Below are 24,431 nucleotides of genomic sequence, written 5' to 3'. Positions count from 1 at the left end.
TGATAATTGAAATTGACACAACTCGACAAGTCACAGGCCATAATCCGCAAAAAAGACCGATATTGAGCCATTTATGCCAAATTCGGCAACTTTCGGGTGAAAAGTTGTAACAAAGAGTTTAAAATCGGATTCAGCATGAAAAATTACACTAGAAACCTCATGCCGCAATCACACGGCTGAATGTGGCCTGAATGTGGGAGACAACAGTCATCGCTCAACGACTGAAATTTCGCAAATTCAAGTTATTTTGTTCCAGATTTGTGTCAAATCTACTCGAGTAGTTCAGACAGATCCGATATTATCAGATGGTCGCTGAGCCTCGTTGCTGAATTTTGCGCGTCACGCGCAAAATTCAGGCATCAGGCCGATGACTTCCACATTCAGGCCCCACATTCAGCCGTGTGATTGCGGCATCAGAAATAATGCTACTTGGTGTTTTTGAAGGCTAAAATTCCTCTCTGATTGGGCTCAAAAAGCGTCGTCGCTCCAAAAAGCCGTTACAAAAATGGTCATATCTCGCAAACAAAAACTTTCCATGCGAGGTATAATATATCGATGGATGCGAAATGAAACGAACTATCGATTAAACCACTTTTTATTCAAATTAAAAATGTGACGTTTTGAGATATTTGCGGCTTTGTAAAAATTTACGAATTTAAAAATCGAAAAATTGGTAACAATGTACGTTAAAATTAACAGGACATTTAAAACATGAGCATATCTGTGAATCGCGCATTTTTTAGAAAATTTTCGTCCAAACCGCGAATTCATTGCTCAATTTTTATGCCGCCTACGGTATTGTCACGGTTTCAACTTGGCAACGCTGTAGCGCGAGGGGAACTTTTTTTTTTCAACTTGCCGTTGCCGGAAAAAGGCGTGTCCTGTGATAAGAAACAACACATCCAACCCCGGGCAAAATCCATGAGGGGGGTAAAATCGCCGATTTTGAATAACCCTCTATTGATGTTTATTTCGTCACAGATTCAATAAGAGATGTTTCTAAGGAGAAATTTTGGAAAATAACCAATGAAACCTCTCTTAAACTTTTTTGTTTCTTATTTTCGAAAATGTAAGCTTTGAAAGTTCCTAGCTTTTGTCCGATTTCTCCTCTTGACTCGGTCCAGTGTGCGGCGATTAAAGCCCATTCATGATACACGCGATTTCCGCGCGGGTTTTCTTGGAGAAGCGCTAAGTAACTATATTTTTGGTGCCGCAGCACCGTTTCCGTCACGACAGGAACTGCATTTGGCAATTTGGAACCATAAGTTCAGACTCAGATCAGAAACAACGTAAGTAGGTATCATTAGTTTACCTATGCACATAAGCGTTTTTACAGATGAGCCAGAAATTGTTGTAGTTCTGATCTGCGGAATGTAGGAAGACTGATTGAACGGTAATCGTCACAATGGATTTTGAAGAACATATTGGCAAAAAAATATCAGAACATTGTTCAAAGTTCAACATCTTAACGATTGATTCGCAATTATTGTTGGGCTTGCCCTGACTGGAATGAGAGGAATGAATATGCTGATGTTTTAAATGCCCCTTCAATATGCTAAGCAGCAATTGTTGCTACAGGAAGTTGTGCCACTCGCTACAGGAGGACGGGTTTGAATTTTAGTGTATTTTTTCTTCTTAATTCATGACTGCTTCTCTGATTGTTGATTTTGAGATCCTCTGGAGCAATACACCCCAGCGCCTGCCTGCTGTTTGGACCCCTAGGGTTGACCCACACACGCAGGGGTAGAAGGTAGGGTTCATTTATCCCCCCTAATGCGAGGTGGGGGCGTTCAGCATCCATTGACCCTAATGGTGCCCTGGCAGGCGCCTCTGGCGACAATGGCAGTTCCAGGACATATCGCCTTGAAGGATTTCTGAAAGCTACAGAGAAAAAACAAACATAAACCAAACAAAACAAAAAAAGAGGAGGAGAGGAAGCCAAGATTGGAGGTGGCCACTGTATTAGATGCTAGTCCTTTTAACCTCCGCATATTCTCATTGTTAGTGTAAATTCTCTCCTAGTTTTTGTGAAAGTACCACTTTAGCCTACAACATATTCAACCTTATCATTGAAATTCTGTGTCTGCCAGCTGAACGAGACAAGACTAGGTACCTATAGAGGAATGGGATTATAAATGATTATGCCTGTGTCGGATGCAATGGACAACATAGTAATGGCAGATCAAGAGGTTACTTCTGCTTTTCCTTGATCCATTCGGCAAAGATATTTGGGATGACAGACAAAGTTGACCATCGTGTGCATAGCACGCTATGTTCTTTCCTATAAAATCCTATATTGTCCAGGTGACAAACACAACATTTCAACGACCAGGTTGCTGGTAGCTTTGGCGAGAAAATTGCTTCAATATATTATTGAGTGCCCCTGGAGAATAAAAGCCTACCCAAGTACTGTGGAGCGTGGTGGACTGGAAAATAGATACTACTTAACTTACCAGGACCGGTGAAGCAGCAGTGTGGACTGTAGAGAGACTCTTCTGAATCACTTTTAGCATACTTTCATTATTATTCGAAATGATGTGTGCACTTGCAAGAGTTCTAACTAAGCACATCGGCAATTACGACCATGCCCGATAACGACCATGATTTAAAAAAAAAAAACCTAACCAAATCAGTGTTCCGATATTAATTCCCTAGCCGGGAAGAAAAAAAATCCCTAGATTTCGGAAAAAATCCCTAGATCCCTAGATTTGCTCAAAAATCCCCAGAAAATCCCTAGATTTTACAAAAAACCGCCATTTTTTACGTAGAATTATGACGTCATTCGATGTATCAATTTGCAGTATTGAAATCTGATTGGCTCGTTTGAATTTTGCCGCCCTCTCTAATTGCAGTGCTAAATCAGAATAAAATGAAAATATATTAGTTGAGGAGCTTATTATTTTTGTTTTATTCTGATGAACTGTCAAGTATATAGAGTTTATCGAGTGACGCAATCGTTTCAGATGTTCCGGCGAATTTACGGGGGAAAACTAGAACTCGTAGAAGACAGGGAACCAAGGAAAATAGTGTTGCCTACAAAATGTAGAAGAAAAAATATTTTTTCATGATATTGGTGAAATTGAGGGTTAAAGAGTCGATTTTTATTGCTTTAACCTTAAAAAAAAATCCCTAGATTTTCTGAAAAATCCCTAGATCCCTAGAAATTCCGGAAAATCCCTAGATCTAGGGAAAAATCCCTAGACATCGGATCACTGAACCAAATTAAAGCTTGCTGCTGCTATAGGTCATGGATGAATACAGGGTGAGCGAAAAGTCCCCGACCCCCCCTCTAACTTTTGAACGAATTGAGCTAAGGAAATGAAACTTTGGGAATGTTCCTATCTCAATGGGGACCATCTTTTGAGGGGGTCGAAATTTTGGTCCCCCCCTCAGGGGGGGACAGGGGCCCCCCAACTTTTTTTTTTCAAATAGCAACCCCTATCTTGTGATACCTCATTCGAAAGAGCATAAAAAACTAAGAATTTTGGCGCAAACTGCAGATCAATATCTCAATTTTTGACCGAGTTATGATAGGTCAAAGGTCAAATTTGACCTATTTTCAAAAAATCATAACTCCGGTTCAAATTATCGTAAAGAAAAAATAAAACGGGAAAATTTACCAAATTGTGTTCGCTTTTACGTAAAAATTTCAGAAATCACTTCGATTTAATTTTAAGGGGGGGCTCGGACCCCCAAATACGTCAATTCAAAGGTCATTCAATTTTTCCTGCGAAATAAGCCAATTTCCTCTGGATTTGCCTCCACATTATCTCAGCAAGGTCAAAATCAGTTCTACATTACGTTGGAAAGTCCCCGAATTTCGGGAAAAGTTAAAAAAACGAAATTTAAACGGTCAAATTTAATCACCTTAAATTTCGTTTTTTTAACTTTTCCCGAAATTCGGGGACTTTCCAACGTAATGTAGAACTGATTTTGACCTTGCTGAGATAATGTGGAGGCAAATCCAGAGGAAATTGGCTTATTTCGCAGGAAAATTGAATGACCTTTGAATTGACGTGTTTGGGGGTCCGAGCCCCCCCTTAAAATTAAATCGAAGTGATTTCTGAAATTTTTACATAAAAGCGAACACAATTTGGTAAATTTTCCCGTTTTATTTTTTCTTTACGATAATTTGAACCGGAGTTATGATTTTTTGAAAATAGGTCAAATTTGACCTTTGACCTATCATAACTCGGTCAAAAATTGAGATATTGATCTGCGGTTTGCGCCAAAATTCTTAGTTTTTTATGCTCTTTCGAATGAGGTATCACAAGATAGGGGTTGCTATTTGAAAAAAAAAAGTTGGGGGGCCCCTGTCCCCCCCTGAGGGGGGGACCAAAATTTCGACCCCCTCAAAAGATGGTCTCCATTGAGATAGGAACATTCCCAAAGTTTCATTTCCTTAGCTCAATTCGTTCAAAAGTTAGAGGGGGGGTCGGGGACTTTTCGCTCACCCTGTATATACTAACGTATTAGGATGACTCAGTCCCATAAGACCCCGTGTTAAAATCTGTGTTCGATTTTGAGGAGAACGGCTGACAGTACAGCGATCTTGTAGCGGTTTTTTGAACTAAATTTACAATTAGTTGCACCGTGGGCCAGTAGAGTGCGCTCGTGACACGAGCTCAGGTTCCCTGGCTTGATTCGCCCGCCAAATTCAAATTGATGATCTTGTTCCCCCCACTCATTCCAACTTTCCAAACTTAGCGAGCGATGAATTCTCCTCCAGAGCATGTCCTTTCAAAGTGAGTGGGAAAAGTTGAAACGGTAACAAGAACAATACTTTGGAGCAGAATTCATTTCTATCGCTAAATTTGGAAAGTTGGACTTAGGCATTGTTGTATTTTGTTACAATGGCATATTCGTTTCAGTAAACAATTTGAGTTGGATAATGTGAACCTGGCATAATCATAATATGATTCAGAGGAGTTGATAAATTAGTTACTATGCAAGTATGCATTGGTTTTATCCACAGGAATGTAAGAAAGAGGAACCACTGAATTGTCTTTTGGAGAGGAGAGGGTTTATTATTATTATTATAACTTAAAAAATCTATGATACAGCAAAAATATATTAGTTAAGGAAGCTAAAAATGTGGCACAATGAGGGAGTCACTGCACCGATGAGCGTACTGAGCTGAACACCACGATACAATTTTAAGATTTTTCACAATTTAGGGGAGAAAACACAACAAAAAAATTAATTAATTGCAGGTAGGCACAGAATGCAAGAACAATAATACATCTGTATGGGAGAAATAATAGAAATAAAATGTTAAGCAATATTAACAAAAATTTACATTCCATATCGGAAATGAATGGGTCACTTATTTTTTTTAAGCTAAAAGTAACGTGACAGAAATTTGATTTTATGCTTGAAATATATCTGCCAGCAGAGATACTTCTATGAAATGCACGAATGAAAATGATAAACCTGTTCACAATGTTCATAAAAATCAGTTCATAAATTAAGTATCCGATATAGTAACAGTTTAATAAAATAGAAGAGACAATTAAGAGCAATTAAGATAAAACTGTACACATTTATATTCAAGACAAAGTTTCCTTTCTTCAGAAAAGTTAATCTTTCTTCATTATGACTTCAAACACAATTAAGCAAGCTACAGGAACATTTACAAATTTACATATTTTTTAAGTATGTTCATCGCTGAGGATAAAATTGAATCGTCGTGAAAATAGATGCAAGCACTGAACAATATATACTTTTTAAAATAAACAAAAATTGCAAATTCAATAACAAATATATGCATATAGTTGCAAATCAATGATCAGACGATGAAAATTCACAGTTGTATGAGGTTCACTTGGAGGAAAAAATAGCCATGACAAAGAAAACTCACTTATGAAATCGAAAAAGTGCAAAATGATTGAGCCTATTTACAGAAATTTACAGAAAATTACAAGTGCAAAATGATTGAGCCTATTTACAGAAATTCAAATCAAACATTAAGGAAAGGCAACATTTCAGTTTTAAAGTCACTTTACTGACCAAAGGAATTGGATTGTGATTAAATGGTCGCAGGCATTAGAGTGCACACATGTAAAAAATTAAAAATACAATGGGACCGTCGCAATTACTGTGTTCAAATGCAGATCACTGATTTATGACTTAAGAAGGTGGATTGGAGGTCTCTTGAGCAGTTACTTCTTGGATTGCCCAGGTACCAACTTTAGTTGATGTCCTCTCAGACTCTTGCTCTTCTCCTTTTCGCTTTGTGCATCTAGCTACAATTTTTTTGGTGCATTCAGACTCAGAGCTACTTCCTTTCTTCTCCTTTGAGCTTCCTGCAGCATCTTTGCCCTGTAATTTTTTCAACTTCCGCCTATCCTGCTCCTCAATCCTTTCCTCTTCAAATCTACGATTCATAAATCTAACTTCCCATAAAATTCGAGTTCGAATGAGAGTTGACAGAAATTCATCCTCAGCATCTTCAGTGCACAAATTAAGTCTTAAACCTGCTTCGTCAATTGCTAATCTTATCTTAAGTGCAATATTCTTCTCATGAGAGCGTACCTTAAAGATTTGATGGAACAAATTGTCAATTTTTTTAAGTATTTCAAAACTTTCGAAGGATGGTGCTTTTAAATGACCGAAGTCAGAACCAAGCTTGTTGCTGTGTGCCTTAAAATACATAAACATCTGATAGTTTTCCAATAACATTCTTTCATCTGGATCGACTAAAAGCTTAAACTCACAGATAGGGCACTTGTGCTTGCGTGCAAATTGCCGAGTAATAAAGCCGCAACAATAATACAATGCACATTCTTCGATTATGTCTAGATCAACATTTTCATTTAAATCAAAGGTTTCTGTTTCCGTTAAACTCAAAATGTCAGTGGAGCTGAGTTGTTTTTTCTTTGAAAAAAGTTCAGTTGGTAAATTCTTGAGACCGAGCACTGCTTTCTCCATTTCATCCTCACAATTACTGGAAGCACTTAGCTTCAGGAGGGAAGAGAGGGAAGTCATTCTTAACCCGCGCTCAAGCTGTTTTGTGGTAGGATTGTCTGAGCAACCATCCTGCTGACGTAGAGTAGAGAAGGTGTTCTCAAGAGTATCTTGATTTAAGAGACGAGTACGGATTGACTTGGTATTATAAGTTTGACTTAGATCCTCTACGAGCATCAACAGCCCTCTAATCGAAACAACCCAGTCTTTCAAAACAAAAGGTTGTCTCTTCACACCTAGGAAGGCAGCCTTATCTAAGTAATCAAGTAGTTTTGGATCTAGGAATGATATATGTTCCGACCTTGGACCGATTGCATATCTGAGGGTAAGTTTATCTTTTACAAATTGCATGCTATTGAAGCAATCGAAAAGATCGTTTAGGTCTTTACAACAACAAGCAGTATGCACAGCAGAAGAAGGCAAACGATTAAATGCAACAAATGTGAGGAGGGCAACGTTGACGGAATTGGAAAAAACCTGAGTGGCTAATTTCACTTTCATTTTAGCAAAGCTGTTTCTAAATATGACATGTCGTCGTGTGAGCTTCGGTGTTAATTTCAACCTCATTTGTTTTTGAGCAAAGTATAAGTTTCTAATGTGCTTCCAGCTGACAACTTGCCCACGCCACAAGAAATCGTTCTTGAGAAGATTGTTCCTTACATTCTTAATAAGATGAGGAGGATCCCATACAAAGAAAACTTTCTGATCTCCATTCATGAAATACGGTTTATCTCGAGTGATACCCAATGCACGCACTAGTTTCCTGTTTTTTGAACCAGGGTCACAAACAAACAGTTTTAAGATTAAACCTGTTTCATTCGCAAAAGCGACACAATCTTTAACAGCTTTGAGTATAATATCAGCAGGATCAGTGTCAGTGGTCAGCCAATGACCAACGATTTGCTTCCAAGGGGAAAGAATGCCTTTGAGAACAGCAACAATGCCTTGATTGGCTGGCTTCCTTGATCGATTCAGACCGTCATCTGTAAAACCACTGACAAAATCTCTTTTGTTATCATACTCTAAGTGTCTCTTGATTGACATTCCATCGATTACCAATGTGCAAATTTTCTTATTTTGAGACCAGGTTGTAACAATGTCTTTCAAACCTAATTTAACATGCTCGTGGATACCGGGTTTAAGATGTAATACACTTTGATACCGATTTATTGTTGAGATGCTTGGCAAAGGGATCAACTTTGATAAATACCTATAACACCTAGGACCGTGATACATTAAACCTAAAGTAAAATCTTTCATCTCCTGACTCCATCTCATTCCTTTCTTCTTACGAGAGCTCAACTTCAGCTGTGCTTCAAGCAGAATTCGCATGGCTGGCTTCAAATGCGGTCTAGCTGCAGCAACGATTTCTCTTGCAGAGAGCGAGGCTGATTTGGGATGTTTTGATCTTTTGACTTGCATTCTGAGTTTGTTGATGGTTCTATTCTTCTGTATGAGCTTCTCTCTCAAAGCTGCCACTCGAGTACTATCATTTCGCCGCTTCCTTGGCATTGGCTGTTCATGATCTGAAACAAGGACCAGCAATGATGAAAGAAAGTGAGGATAGAAATGTGGATTTTAAGAGTGCAGTTTAGAGGAATAAGTAACTGTAGACAGATAGACTTATTTTAAAACAAAAAAAAGTAAGAATCATTGGCAGTGGTAATGAAATCCCAGACAACCAAAATATGTAGATTTTAACTTTTCATTTTCATCAACCAAGTCAGAGCACATTACCACACAGTAAGTTTTAAAGCACATTGAGTCAAAGAGCAGTTTTGCTAAAATGTGCTTATATGGTGTGCCTTTTGCCATATTATCATTAAAAATTTCCAGTATCTCCAACAGAACTTAAATTATGTTTCATTTGGGCAAAGGCTATTATTAATGATTAGACTTATTGGATTTTTAGCACATTTATATTTTTATGTTATTCATCGGGATGGGACAAGTTTTATGTCTCACTTCAAATCGGTATCAGTAATTGGTTCTCTGTACTACAAGGAAAATGGCAAATCAAAAAAATTACCTGAGGAGGGAGTTGCTGTTACATTGAAGATGTTCTGCCCTGGAGATGAGACAGTGCCAAGTAAAGTCTGACACAAAGATTTGTCTCCATTTGTGGAATCAGATTCCTGGTTTTCAGCTGCAAATGTAAATTAAATTGTTTTAATTACAACAGAGCATATTTCTGTTCTATGTAAAAGTAAATTTCCTAAAAAAAATAATCAGAACCTCGGAGGATTGTAATTAAATGTCAAATTCATTACGATGCGATTGTCAAAAGAGAGATAGCCTTGACTACAGAATGATTGATAAAAATATGTGCTAAAGCCAAGTGATTTACAAAAAAAAGAAACACATAAAATACCTTTGAGATTTTAATAGCTTTTTTCATGATGCTCTTGCGGGTTCAAAAATATTAAGTATGCCACACACTCAAAGTTATCAAAAAGTCTAAAGATGTTAATTTGTATTCCAAAGTGAACAGAGCATACTTGGATAACAATGTATACTTGATACTTGAAATGAAAAGCAGATTCTGAAAAAAATCATCTATGATCTTTTACATTAAACATTGGATTTTTTTGGTTTCGTAGAGAAATGTAATGAATATTAGAAAGGAAATGCATCTTCTGTCAACAAAAAGAAGAAAGGAAGAAAGAAAGTACAAAATGTTTGTTTGCTTGATCTTATTTTTCCATTGAAATAGAAAGAAACTCACCCAGGAGTCCCCTGTTCTTGCTTGGACCAGTTTTTTCCTCACTACAAAGAGAATGCCTTCTATGGCTGGGATGACTTCGGCACTTTTTCATGCACAGCGTAGTGTCTTTGTGTGGCGTACTGTGCTTCCTTTTTCCAATAGGACTTCCGCACATGGAAATGAGGGCATGTTGATCAGAGGTAGCTGAAAATAAAAATCAGTTGCACTGGAGTTACAGCATATATTTGTATAGCATGACAAGAAATTGGTATTAGACAGCAAGATGGGACTCAAGCTAGAAGCTCACGATCTGAGATTGAGGGGGACTAAGACTTTCTACCTACACTTTAGAATGTGTAAGAGTATAGTAATCTTCAACTGAATGGAATGCAAGAAACTCAAAACCTTTAAATAAGGGAACACAGATAGCTACTGCAAATAAGTTGCACATTCTCACATCAGGCAAAGAAACCGTCCGTAAGAGATCCTTAGAGAATTTATGAAGAACCAAAATACAACAATGGAAGAAGAAATGAAAGTGTTGGATAAGCATAAAATTACCATTATCAGGGTTGGAGCCTTCTCTGGAGGATCCTACGCTACAATATTTGGAGTCGTCCAGTTGTGTTGAGTTAACAGTAAACAACTCTCTTCGACTTTTTGAACCTATGGGCAGGAAAGAGTAAAAATCATTATTTAAATAAAGTAAGTATTTGGGACATTGACTCATCAGCATTAATTTTTTTTTTTAAAAGAGTTTCAAAGTGAATTATCACCTTTTAATATCTAGCAATAAAGCAATAATGCCTTGGTGGCATGCAATTATTTTAGTTCATGAAAATTCCTAGTGAAAATTAAAAAATACTGCCCGTGCAATGATACCTCTGAAAATAAGAATTGTTATTTGCATTACCTTCCTTCGAGATGGGAATTAAGGAAAATAAAAGGAAATGGATTGATTATGTTCACAGCTTACCATAATTTCGACGAAGCGTGTCCTTGTTAATGTGAGGAGATGGTGAGCAAGGAGACAAAAAAGATGCACCCAAAGGCGAGTTAAACTCCGATGATTGACCGCCCAACGATGTGTTTGACACAGAGTGATTGGACGGCTTGTAGCACAATCCGGCCTTTGGAACAGCATCATCATTTAATGCTTTTTTGAAGGTTGAAAAAACCTTGAAGTCTTCTATGAAGAAGTGGAGGGAGCAAATTCTGGCATTCTTCCTTTTAGGAGAAGGTGGAGGATTCGGAATGGCACTAATCCATTTTTCTAACCTGGAAAAAGAAAAGGGTTCTCAGTAGCACCAGATTCATGTAAATTGACTCAGACTAAATCTTTAAGCAAGAACCTGAGCACAGGTTGGCTGCTAAGATTTGCATGCTCGAAGAGTAAGAAGTTAAGAAAAAACCTCAAGCTCATCACTTCTTCTAACTTCCAATCTTCTCTGTGTGGTTTGGACTAGCATACTGCTCCGTCTGAAAAATCTGAGTCTAATGCACACTTACTAGAGCAAAGAGATTAACTGTTTCAAAGGTAAAATTGGTCAAAAATAACGACGAGAGCTTGTAACACCCGGCAAATTATAAGTAGAGCTGAGCTTATTCAACAGTGATTTCAACAGATTGAAGACACGACTCAGAGCCGTGTTAAGACTCATCTCATGCAGGGAAATTTGACAGACCGTGTACAGGCTACTTTGAGTCAAACGCAGGCACGGATGCACCTCCTACCAAATGAGAAAGTTAATGAGTCAGCGATACAGCTCAAGTGGAATATCTCAGCAGTCGGTATGTACAGTAGAGTATGGACAGAAATGGTGACACCAGTAAAGGGTGTTGCACAGCGAGCCTTGATAGCCACAAATACTGAGTATCCACCCGTAGAAATAGCAGCAGCGGCCACTTCTACAACAATGTGGGCTTCTCATGTATGAAGAAAAACCAGCCTATATGCGACAAATAATAGGGTGCAAGAGGGTTTTTTGATACTAGAAAGTGAAAGTAGTAGATCATGAAAGGAATGATTACTTACCGTTCTTTAGAAGACGGGAAAGAAAAAAGGGTAACAGATGTATCTTTCCTGGCAGACCGGCTGCACAAAAGACATCTACGGATTACTAAACTAAAACACTGAAAGAGTCTATATCACGGGTGAAGAGAACACCAACACTTACTAACCACAGTCAAACTGAGGATTCATCTTGAAGAAAAGATAAGAGCACTCAAATTCTGGAAACTGAATACGCTCGGGAAATCAGGAATAGGTGGAAATAGATGGAAATAGCGTACGGCAATGCAATCGCAATGGCCGAGTGCGTGATGGCGACGGGCAATTCGTTAAAAAATTCAAACCTGACGCGGTTTTGTAAAAAGTACCTCTCAACACTAGCGGTATCTATGGGACATATTCTGAAAGTAGCTCCTCTAAATAACTCAAAAGTGCTTCTGCCAGATCGCGCTGACGCTCGGATCTCGCACACCAGAGAAAGGTCCTAATGTAATATCTTCGTCCATGTATAGGTACTCTAGCTGCTCTGCCGTGATAGCGAAGAGAACCGTAAGTGCAAAAATGAAGTTTTGAGAAAACGGGCCTAGAAGCTTCCGAGTGGAACACTTTATTGAAAGAAGCCTCCGTTCTTTGTCAAATCGCAACCAATCATTCAATAGACTCTTAGAAATCATTTGGGGGATTAAAACTCGACCGATTTAATTTCAAAGTACATGAAAAAGGTAAAATTCAGTTTCATGTTAGGTTAGTATTTGGCAAGACAGCCGTAAGTGCTATCTTCTGCATGCTTTCGTGGTCGCGTTTTGGACACACAACAAACACATTTTCAGGTTAGAAATCGGCAGATGAGGGCGGCATTCCTCTTGAAAGCACTGTTTTCATTGGCTCTCTGGAGGAATATTGTCACTTACGGCTGTCTTGCCTAAAACTACGTCATTTTTTGTGCACTTACGGCTTTTTCATACGTCTCGTTTTCATTAAATTTGGATGAATTTTGCTGTTTTAGCTGTCTCAGTAATTTCATCTAAAAGAGTTTAGACGAATTTTGAAGAAAACTCGATTTCGAAAATTTTGCACTTACGGCTCTCTTCGCTATCACGGCAGTGCTGCTGTATGCTGCTGTTCGAGCAGTACGAGCAGAGAGTACGAGTTAGGTCTATGGTGGCGCTCTCTTGTTGACGATGAATAAACTAAAGTTCACCGACACCAACGACATCTTTGTTGTACTCTGCGAACAAGTAGATAAGCAAAAATCGCAGTCATCATCTTGTGTTTACATCTAGTTCCGTAAATTTTAGGGGATACTAAAAGTAATTTTTTTTTAAATTTAGCAACAAGAAAACGTACCAAGTACATTGCTTTATTTATTTTTTATTAGTCGATAATATAATACGCAGATTATCGTCTTTATTATTGTAGTATGTGCTGAAGGTTCTCTGTTCTTTTTTTGCTCAAGTTTCATAAGTGTACATCATCGCCCCTTGCTTCTTATCTGATTAGTTCTACATAATAACAGTTATCATGGTGAGTATTTCCAAGTTTAATTTTTCACCAGAGCCAAGAACTCTTTAGTTCAGTTGGACAAGTGTCAACATGCCTTGAACAAGCTAATGTGAAATTTGCTTTCCGAGAGGCGCATGGCAGTCATGAACATAGACCTGCGGTTTATCACAATCACACCTCTAGCTCCTTCCCTTTTTCCTGAACTTTAATAAACTAACTTCCTCTTGAGAGGCTAGTTCAAGGACCATGTGGTATTCAACCTACTTCTAGATGGCATCGTTCCATCAAGTCACTCTTGATTTTTTCAAGGCTAATTTGGAGGTTATGTTTCAGTGCAACTGCAACCAAAATTTTTCATTGTCTCCCTCACTTTAGTGATTTGAGAACCGTACAGACAAATACTTATTTTCACACCCGCAGTTTAAACATGGAAATGAATCTTCAGGAAATCAAATTTTACGAATTATTAGAGAAGATGCGTTTCAGGGTTCAGGCTCTGCATCAATCTATGAGGCTTCAGTTGCCTGACACCATTAGAACAGCTTCTCTAAGGCAGAAAGAAAAATGTTTTTTCAGCAATTCACTCTTTGAATGCAGTATGCTTTGAGACTGCGCTCCAACCGATTATGCGATACTTACCTTCAAAGGATAAGTACTCTGTGCAACTAAGTGGAGTAAGAGGAAATCTGTCGTGACATTCCAGAAATTCAGTGATGCATCAATGTTGAAGTTCTGATGTGCAAGTACCAAGGTATTCTGGCCTGTTGAAAATTCTTTCAACACAGTCAATAATTTTGCCTCTCTGCTTTTAGGTATTCATCTCACTGCTTGATTTTTTTTTGTGTGTTCACAGGATGTCTTTCTGATGATACGGCGTAAGAATCTCACAATTTTCACCGATGCTAAAGATAACACAACAGTTTTAGAATTGAAAAGGATTTTGGAAGGTGAGACTTTTTCTTTACCCGATTTTTCATTTGAAATTGTATGAGGCCAATGTTAGTCGGGAGTAATGCAATAATATCAGATTTTTTTTCTAATCTGTGAAGAGGTCGATGCAAGGAGGCTCTTATCTCATGCAATTAGAGAAAACTGCCTCCAAATTTTTGATTTTTTCTTTTCCGTTTTCGTAAATTATGAATGCAATTGCTCAAGTCATCATCAAAAAGGTACTTGACTTGTCTCAAGATCAAGGTTCCATAGTTAGAAACTGTTAACCGTTAAAATCATTCTTTAAGTCAATTTTCCTCAATATTTAGCGCTCCTCATAAGAGCTCTCAGAGCGTAGAGAAAAGCATTGTTGGAAGGTGGTGCTCATGCACAATGTTTATAAAGGTGTCTCCGAGAGCTGATGAAATTGAAGGTGCTATCATCAGATAACAGTGATTTTCACCTTTGGCCAATTTGTTAGTGCCTCCAACAAGGGCTCTAAGAGCCTAAAAGTATGCACAAACTCATTGTTTTGATGACCCATAAAGGTCATGCTCAGGAGTCTGAAGATATATTACCAGCCTGTTAACACCTGTCAACTCGGTACTGCATACAGTCGTACATAACTGTTAACTTACCATCCTACATAAACCAATAATTTGAGGGTCATTTTGGACAGCAAGGTTACTTGAGTGCTTGGAACTTGCTGCAATTACGGATGTAAGTTCAACTAACCAGGCAAATTTTTTACCTTTAAAAGATGAAGCTGTCCTCTTTAGCATCAAAGCTATTTACCCTGAAGATAAATTTAAGAAAAGAGCTTATTCATTTTTATTTCATAGCTCTTCTCTACAGAGAGAGAAAGTAACTGAACATGGTGTAGTTAGCAGTTAGAACAGTGACAATGAAAAAGATAAAAAAGTTAGCTGAATAACTGCTCTTTTCCTAATTATATTACATTACCTTAAGCTTTTCAATCATTTGATGATCTTCAGATCTTAATCGCCAATCACCAGCCATGTTGTGTAGTTTTTTGTGTATTTGCTATTCGCTGTATTTCTCAAATATTGCCTCTGAAGATGATGAAATGATCGAAAAGCTTAAGGTAATGTAATATAATTTGGAAATGTGCAGTTATTCGGTTAACTTTTTTATCTTTTTCAGAGCGAGAAAGGTTGTTGTCATTCAAAAAAACTAAAAAGAGAAAAAAGTATCTTTCCTCATATTTCATTTTCTTAGTTCAAGCCCTGTTTTGGTTGTCAATATCCTTTTTTTAGCATATCTCCTCTTAGAATGGGCTGTATATCTTTTTGTTTATGAAATTGCTGTGTCTTTGCATATGATAAATTCTCAAATTCTTGAGAGAAATGGCATTTATTTTATTAAGAAAACCAAATATTGCTAAAATTCACTTAAATTTTATTCTGGTGTTGCAGGTATTTTAAAAGTGCCACCCTCAAGTCAGCGATTGTATGATAAGAATGTTCATGTGATGGAAGACTCAAAAACTTTGCAAGACTACGGTCTCACCTCTAGTGTTGCAAAAGCTCAGTGCCCTGCTGCACTGGGCCTAGCCTTAAAGTGAGTGCAAGCATATTTTCTTCTTGACTCTTTAAATTTGAAAAACATTCTCTTTCCTCTGAAGCCAAAAATATTATCCTTCCATCATTAAAGTTGTTTTGTTAATAGCATATAGGGTTGGCAATTTCAAATTGATTACTTTGAGGCGCACTCATTTCTTGACACAAGAAAATCGCATAAATTGTTTAGGGTCAGTTTAAAATTGGCACCAATTTCAAGAACCAATGAACAAAATTGGCAAACTATTGAAACCAAACAATTTTTACTATATTTTACAAGTGTTGGAGGCAATGACGTAATGTTGGAGTTTTTCATGCTTTTGATCCCAAAAATGGAAGCAATTCATTTTCAGGAAAACCGCTGCTAATTTTTTAATCAAACCAATTTTCTCTCAAATATCAAATTGATTCACTAAAATTTATTTTTTTTCTCCAAAATTGGCATCCTTATTTTGCCGTGCTAAGGAAAAACGCTGTTGGACCTACAATTGTCGTCAAATTTTTCCCCATAATACATTCATTTTGAGAAAATTTTCAATTATTTTGCCTTGCAATTTTCAGATACTGTAGAATGAATCCTGAATCGATTTCTTTGAAAAATTGGAAGAAAAATATACACACGTGTTCTTGAAAATTTGTATTTAATTGAAGAAAATTTGGCATTGCCCGAAGGCTCATACAGAGTTTTCCCCTAGCATGGCAGTTTTAGCATGGATAGCTCTTGTGAAAAGTAGGCTGAAATTAAATCACCATGCAGCATGGTTGTTCAAAGTGGCCAAGGAAATTTTTTGTGATGACTCTACGTAGAAAAATAGATAACTTTTCTAAGTGAAGGGTTGATCTTAAAGAAATAAGCGTAATTAAAATAAGCAAAACTTGAAATTTTGTGGGTATTTTCTTCATATGTAATCTAGGGTTAAGTCACCAAAAGTTTAAAGGTACTAAGTAGTTAAATTATGTGTTAAAAAACTTAAATATGATGGAAAATTAGGCTACGTAAAATGCAGTTAGACTTTGCACGCAATTTTTTTTGCTTTATCTGTGAGAGCTCAAAGAGCTGATTTTGCAGTATTTTTATATATTTTTTTTTCATGTATGGGAAATAGTATGAAAATAGATTTAAAAGTAACTGCACTGCCAAGTGACATCTAGCAGTGTTTCCCATTTGGACGTATTTATGCGAAAAGGAACTATGTGCAAGTGGGAAAGATGGGGTGTGCTTGTAGTGCGCTGCATAAGGAACAATGTTAAAGTGGATATAGTTCTTTTTGACAAAATAGAAAAGCCGGATTTGAAATTAAATCAAAAGGAACTGAGCGCTAACTCATGAACCGTGGGCATGGGACAAAAGCAGCGTGAACAGAGCTCATGAGTTAATGCACGAGGAAAGCGACGGCGGCCGCGGCGGCTTCTTCCCCTTTGACATCACTGACGCCGTATAATTCCCATGCATTCTTATGGCCCGAGCACTAACGAGCACATCCCATCTTTCCCACTTGCACATAGTTCCGTTTCGCATAAATACGTCCATTTAAATCATGTATTCCAACAGATTTGATCATTTTGTCTCGTCTCCAATAATTATTCAATTTTTAAACCATATTTTTCCTCATGTTCAGTTCACTCATTGTCAGTAGTTTCCACTTTAACACGAGATTCGTCCAAATTTCAGACACCTGCAAACTCTCCATTCTAATTTGTGAATTTAGAGGGAATGCTAATTATCTTTATCTTTTCCAGAGGGGACGACGGCGAGTTTGAAACATTCGATCTAACGCCGTACTCGGCCCCACCAGATTTGCCTTACGTGATGAAAATCCAACCAACTGGAGCTGAGCAGTCGGAGTAAAACTTTTCCAAGGAGCAACTCCATCTAACAACTGCATGCGAGGATAGTGTAACACCTTCTAATCTACTCAATAATCAGCCATAATCCTATAATCATCATCCAATTACGTGCATGAAGATACACTTGCTCCATTGTAAGAAAAATCAGGCGATTCAATTGTCATATTGGACAAAACCTCTTTTGAATGTCCCTAAATCTATCGCTAAACTTGTCATTCTCAACTTAGACCTGCTGGAGGTCTATGTATTTCAGTAAATTTAGGATATTTTCTTCAACTTTTCATTTGTTTCATTTGAGTTAACTTGCATAAATTCGCACTTTTGACTTTTGAATGGCATGGTTTGTCAAATACTAATGTACGTAGGATTCGTTTGCCTTTAACTTCAGGATTTTTCTACCTGGACGTATTTCTACCAAACAGACCTATGTGGCGGTGAGAAATATGGGGTGTGCTCTAGAAATCTGCATAAGAAGCAATGTAAAAGTGGGCGTAGTTCCTTTTGAAGAATTAGAAAAGCGGGATATTGCATTCTATCAAACAGACCTATGTGCAACTGAGTGCGGAACTCATGAGCCGCGGGCATGGCACAAGAGCAGCGTGGACAGGGCTCATGAGTTACAGAGGCCGAGGCCGAGCCGGAGGAGCAACAAGCACCTCCTTCGCCGACGCTGACGTCACTGGCGCTTTATAATCCCCATTCATTCTTACGGCCCTCGACTAACGAGCACACCCCATATTTCCCACTTTTACATAGTTCTGTTTGGTAGAAATACGTCCACCTGAGTGTTGTAAAAAATGGCAATATCTTGGTTGGCTTTTTTTTTTCCTCGTAAATTTTGAACTTTTGCCTTTTACTCTTCTTGGGAATGAGCTGTGACTCCGGAGCATCTTTAATGTTGATTTTTATTAATTATTATTTTATTTTCTGACTAATTTCTCTCAGTTATTAGAAAACACTTCTGTACGCCTTCCTTTTTTTCAGTCTCCTCATTTTCATTCAAGAAGTGTTTTTCCTTTCTTGATTTCCTCTTTAGGTGGCAAAGAAATCGTATAAAGAGCAAAGCAGTCCCCCAAAAAAATTTTCTGTCAATTATTTTTTCACCATTTTTTTAATTCTGACTCCGAATTTTTAGTCCGGCTTAACTTCAGCAAAAGTAATCTCATTTGTTCACTGGCTTTCTCTATGCTTTAGAAATTTCCTCGCAATGTGCAGTTGACAATATGATTTTTTTTTCTTATCCAGTACATTTCATATAATTTGGATCCCCTCCATCTGTTCCCCTTATTTTTAATTTGCGTCCTGAGTATGCGGGATTTAGGTGTTTCTTTCTTTAATTTTGACCCCTTTCTCTTCTATAAATTGTGTAAAAATAGGTGTAAATATTTTGATATGTAGGTATTTAAAATTTTTCAAAATGATCCTTGTCAAATTATATCTTGTCACTTCTCGGTTGAAGCAGTTCCTCTCTAGTCTGGGGTTTTTCTAAGTAATTCGAATGGCAAGGACCTCAATGAGCAGGGACATTAATTATTAATTTTGGAGGTTCTAGCAACTATAGGCTGGTGTCTCAGTTTCTTATTAAATTTTGCGTCACTACATACGTTTTAGGGCCCTAGCCTCGCTTTTTTTTTAAATTCTTTTGGCAAAAAAAAATGGTTCCTCTCTGTAAATAACTCTTGCTTGGTTTTGCTCCATCCATTGACCGTTTCTCACAAGCACTCTAGTGCGTTATGTAATACCTATCCAAGGAGAGCTTCAGCTAGCATTGTTCATGAAATTTGGCTGGAAAAATTTCAGCTAATGTTGGATGAGTAAAACAAAAACAAAATTTCCGGGTGTCTACAGGGCCGACAAATTGAAAAAATTCAAAGGGAAAAATCTCCGAAAATTTTATGAAGAAGCTTTGAAAGATTCTCCCTTCGTGAATTATTTCTCTTGATTTATTCCGTGTAAATTTTGAGTTTTCACAGCCACGGAAAACTGAGCTTTCTCGGGCCAATTTTAAAATTGAACAGGTTATTTGAGGAAAGGCTTAGCCACCGAATTTTCAAAACTTGAGCTTTTGATAGAATCCTATTAATTGAGGTCGGGCGAGAGCTGTTTGTGGGAAAGGGCGTATCCACCAGAATTGTAAAAGAATGTATTTCTTGCCGAATTTCTCTAACCCTGCTCATGTAACCAAGGTCCTCTTATAGATGGTATGTAGAACATTGGTCAATTTTCTCGAACAGAAGTATGAAAAATTGCTGAAGAAATCAAGTTTTTTCATGTTTTCACGAAACTTGACCTCTGGCTGTTAAGCCATCCCTCAAATAACCTGTTCATTAGAAATCACTCTTAATTTAAACAAGTCGAGGAGTTTTCTCCCTGATATTTGAAGACACCCTGTATGAAATTTTGTTGGAATGATATTTTGAGTGTATTATATTTTACTACCGCCACTTGAACTACTAAGCGTGCTGGTACTTCTAAACTGCTGTAAGTCTTCGCTATTCTCCAATCCTGATAGTATATAGGGTGATCCAAAAGTTTCGCATTATCAGCACCAGTCATCCCTCCTGTAACTTCTGAAAAACACTAAGATAGAAACTTGAAATTTTGTAAGTGCTTTCAGGCCAAAGGAAACTACTTTGCACTTGTTTGCCTGTTTTGTGCATTTCTTTGAGAAATGAAGTTGTTGTTATTATTATTATTACTTCTTGGACTCTCCAAAATATTTAAGGGGATCTCCTTAAAAATGGGCAAGAACCCCGATCATTGTAGGGGTGATGCGGTATTTTTGGATCACTCTGTATAAAGGAGCGGAAGGGCAGTAGAAACATTGCAAAAACTCCAGGTAGATTCAATTTCAATCATATTTTCCTGCACTTTCGACTGGCTCTTCCGTAGAACCAGGCGTATCTAAGATATTTTGATCATGGTTAGGACATTTTCTGGCGCCAGTCCGCTCCTGTTTATAGGCTTTCAGCAAGTGGTGAAAAGGAGCCAGCATCAAGCATGCATCTTGCCGCATTTTTTACTGTAGAACAATTTATTTCACCCAATTTTCATTAGTTTGAGAATCAACAACCAAATATAATTGTAATAGCTGTTGCCCGTTAGTATTGGAAGCAAAATCATGTTAAGTATTTTTAATTTGCAACACAAGAGCTTAGATTTATTATTTAAGAGGTTAAACTTCAATATGAATAATTTTTTCTCTTTTTTGTACTTACAATTAGCCTTGTTCCACCCTTCTTTTTATCTTTAAAAGTGCGTTTGTGAAGTCGTTTTTATAATGTGGGAAGTGCTGAGTGGTGATTTTTTGTATTCAAATAGGAATGAGACTTTTTTTTTCTTGTAGAAACCAATTTTTGTGCCTAAGATTTCAATTATTTCTCCAGACTTGAGATTGATTTTGGTCGACACATACATTTTTGGTCTCCTCTTTTCTTAACCCCAAAGAAAATTCACCAACTCGAACACTCAAAAAAGGTAATTAATTTTGGATTGGGAATCTCTTGTTCTAATCCCACCTTAAGAATCATTTCAAAACTTCTTTATTCAAAAGCGATTAATCAATTACAAAATAGTAAAGAAAAGTTTACATGAGAGTTATGTGAACTCAATTAGTTTTCTGCTTAAGGTTGCCCATTAAGGTCCTTATTAAGAACAAATGTTTTATTTTCGGATATGAGCCTTCAATTCTTTGTGCTCAAAAAGCAATTGTTTATTTATTTATTTCTTCTTAATTATTTTAAGTGTATGATTTGGAAGGTCAAAGCTGTTTTGCCTTTGAAATTTTCATTCCTGTCCCATCGAAAAACCATGTACCCATGAACTGTCAAGCCTTACAAAAAATGCCGCAACGATATTCTCACGTTGCATTAAAGGCAGAACAGATTATCGACTGTGAAACGCCCAAACCACGTATCTCAGTTTCCGACGTAGCAGACTTCCTGTTAAACTTTATTTTTTAGTAGAAAAAACTACTCGACGTTCATTCTTCAAAATTTCCGTGATTTTTCTGCTGTGCTAAGAAAATTCTGTGAAAACTTCACGGAATGATATTGATTCGCTCTCAGAAAAAAAAGAATCCTTCGAGCGGAGTTTAAACACCACAAACGAGATACTTGGTTTGGGAGTTTCTCTGTCGTTGTGTACTGCTTACAAACAGATCAGGGTATAAAGATTAGCGCTTTAGGAAAGCGCTAGTCTGTTATAAAAATGGCAGTTGGGCGGCAGCCTCTCAACAAAGAATGCAGCCTTTTTAGCGTTGAGGTACTTTATTAATAGCTGCATCCATTTGAATAAACAGGAATGCTTATTTATGCAAAAAAAAAAGAAAAAAGAAAGAGAGGTCAGAATTACCAGAACCAGACGGCGTGGGAAACTTGAAGAGATAAGTAGCTTGATCTAATACAAAAAAGCCGATTTTATGTCGAGCTAGCATTTTTGGAATGAGTCTAAAATGTTCCCACATCCTTTCTTTTATAATTGGTAAAGTGTGCGTTAGACACAGGCTACAGTGCATGAATCACAGAATATGCAATGGGCATTTTATTCAGCAAGTGAATCACTTTATCTTTAAAACACATTTTGTTAAATTTGATTTCTAGTTTATAAAAGCACTATTATTTGTCCTTCAGACTCAGAAAAGCTAGTCGTAATTTAAACAATCCGTCTAGAATGAATTAATTAGATGAACTTAGACTGTTAACTAAGAAGAACTTAAGAACTTAACTTAAAGAAGTAATTTTACTGTAAAGTTTCTTTAAAACTCTTATTCAATGTCTCAAGGGTAACAGTTCTGGGCCTAAATTTTGTCGGCTACAAGTCAAGACGGTATAACCTTAAAATTCGAGAAAAGCTGCCGTTAATTTTTCCATTATGGGCTGACATTGTGATGACAGTCAGTCCAAGTCATTAAATTGTCTTAACTTCACCTATTAGTCTCCAAAGAAGAAACGGAAGTTCAAATAACCTCATGAGGTAGAGTTTCCTAGAGCCTCAGCTCTGTTGAAACTATCAATTTATCGGGATAAATATGCGCACAGCTATTTGCAGAAAATTTTTTACAGCCGACAAATCTTGGGCTCTGCTGAGAAGTAGTTTTCATTTTAATCCGTATTATTTCCTTGATACCGAGGCTATTGGTTTTGGGTTTTTTGACAATAGAATTTTTTCGGGGATCGGGGAGTCAGCCCGATGCCCCAACCCCCAACCTGCAGAGTTAGATTTCGAAGTTGCCTCTCCCAGACAGATTGCTTTCACCACAGCTAAAGAGCCCTGTCTACCCACCCCCTTTGAGGCAGAGGCTACCAGCTGGGGTCCGCAGGATTGCTACATCTGTGACAGTACAAAGAGCCCTGTCTACTCACCCCCTTTGAGACAGGGGCTACCAGCTGGGGTCCGCAGGATTGCTACATCTGTGACAGTACAGTCCCCAAACAAACAAAAAAGTCATTTTAATTAGACTTCATTTTTATTTTTTTGTTTTTGACGATTGCAGACCGAAATTTTCTCATGATATTCATTGCAAATTCAGTGAGACAAAGCTTTTTTTTTATTTTTCTTTGGTTTAATTTTATACTTCCATGTTAGACATCGATGGTGAAACTTCCAAACCGTGTATCTCAGTTCGCGACGTTGTAGACTTTCTGTCTTACTTTATTTTTTAAATTAAAAACTACCTAACGTCAATTCTTAGTAACTTCCATGATTTTTCTTCTCTGTGCGGAGTGAATTCTGAAAAAATTTCAAGGAATGATGTTTATTTGTTCTCCTCCAGAAAAATAAAATGAGAGCGGAGATTTTTAAACACTGCAGACGAGATACGTGGTTTGGGAGTTTCACTGTCGACATATTTCGTCCTCTTCTATTGTATGAGCTCGTAAGGTCTGTCAATTCTCTCATGACTGATAATACTGAAAAGCCACACTAAAATTATACATGTTTCTTTAGTAGACGTCGAATGCTTTTGAGGTCAGACCGAAAATCTAAAAGAATATTGTTCTGTACCGGTTTGGAAGTGAAGAAGTAATGGCAAATTTCACTTTGCACGTCTGCATGTCGAATGTCAATGAATTATTTTGAAACTTTTTTTCCTCTTTTGTTATGTGTCTTTCAAACTATTATTTATGAATCAATAGAAATGTCAAAATGAGCCAGTGTTATTGAAAAATAAACATTTTTACCTGAAAAAAGATCAGAAGTTTTCCTTGAAATAGTTTGTATCTCATATCTGCCCCCCCCCCCCACCCCCTGCGAAAAGTGGTAACATTAGTTGCATTGCAAAATTATCGACGAAAATAGATAATCCACCTTTAATGCAAAAAAATGAAATAAACTGCTTACCCAGAGTATTCATCGACAGAAAGACTTTTTCCTCTGAAAATATGTTCAATTGGAGGCTTTTATTGCAGAATCCATCCTTTGCTAAAACATAATTTTTATAAGTTTTCATGTTATTATTTTCGCCTTTTTCGAGTCACTTCAATCCTTTCAGTAGGAATCCTGAGAAAAATGTGTCAGACAGTTCTATTCCTGCTTAACCAAATGGAATACACTTCACAGTAATACTCAAATTTTCTAAATAAGCTCTAAAATTGGTGTCTGCACTCAACTGTACGCCCTACCTCAAGTACCAGGAACATTCCATACAAATTACGACAGAAAAAATACCAGCATCTTAACGAGCAACTGGACAAGGTATGAACTAAAGCATTACATAACATGATTTCTTTTCAAAATTTTACAAGGAAAACGAATCTTACATCGGGAAGTCTGGAAATCAACCTCCTAAACGAGATGTGGGTGTGTACGCTTAACAGTGGTTAAATGGCTAAAATATAAATGACGTCATTTGAATAATAAAACTTCCATTTGATCTGTGTTAGTAATACTT

General features: G+C 37.3%; 2 protein-coding genes across 3 annotated transcripts in view; one reads left to right on the top strand and one right to left on the bottom strand.

The window, feature by feature from the left end:
* The window catches only part of LOC140224989 (venom protease-like), a 140,546-nt gene that overhangs the window by 61,747 nt on the left and 54,368 nt on the right, over window positions 1-24,431 (bottom strand). The gene's annotated exons all lie outside the window — the stretch shown is intronic.
* On the top strand, window positions 12,917-23,730 carry LOC140224990 (elongin-B-like). Its single transcript, XM_072302278.1, has 4 exons — window positions 12,917-13,205; window positions 14,038-14,131; window positions 15,551-15,695; window positions 17,435-23,730. Exons 1-4 carry the CDS (start codon window positions 13,203-13,205, stop codon window positions 17,541-17,543), a joined length of 351 nt encoding a protein of 116 aa, XP_072158379.1. The 5' UTR covers window positions 12,917-13,202; the 3' UTR covers window positions 17,544-23,730.

Source organism: Bemisia tabaci, chromosome 7, assembly GCF_918797505.1.
Source record: "Bemisia tabaci chromosome 7, PGI_BMITA_v3".
NCBI classification, from domain to species: domain Eukaryota; kingdom Metazoa; phylum Arthropoda; class Insecta; order Hemiptera; family Aleyrodidae; genus Bemisia; species Bemisia tabaci.
The sequence above is the reverse complement of the archived record's forward strand: the minus strand, read 5'-3'. Positions and strand labels throughout refer to the sequence as shown.

Coding starts and splice junctions, on each gene's coding strand:
- LOC140224990 (XM_072302278.1), top strand. Junction 14,132..15,550: donor ATTGAAAAGGATTTTGGAAG/GTGAGACTTTTT, acceptor CTGGTGTTGCAG/GTATTTTAAAAGTGCCACCC. Junction 15,696..17,434: donor GCACTGGGCCTAGCCTTAAA/GTGAGTGCAAGC, acceptor TATCTTTTCCAG/AGGGGACGACGGCGAGTTTG.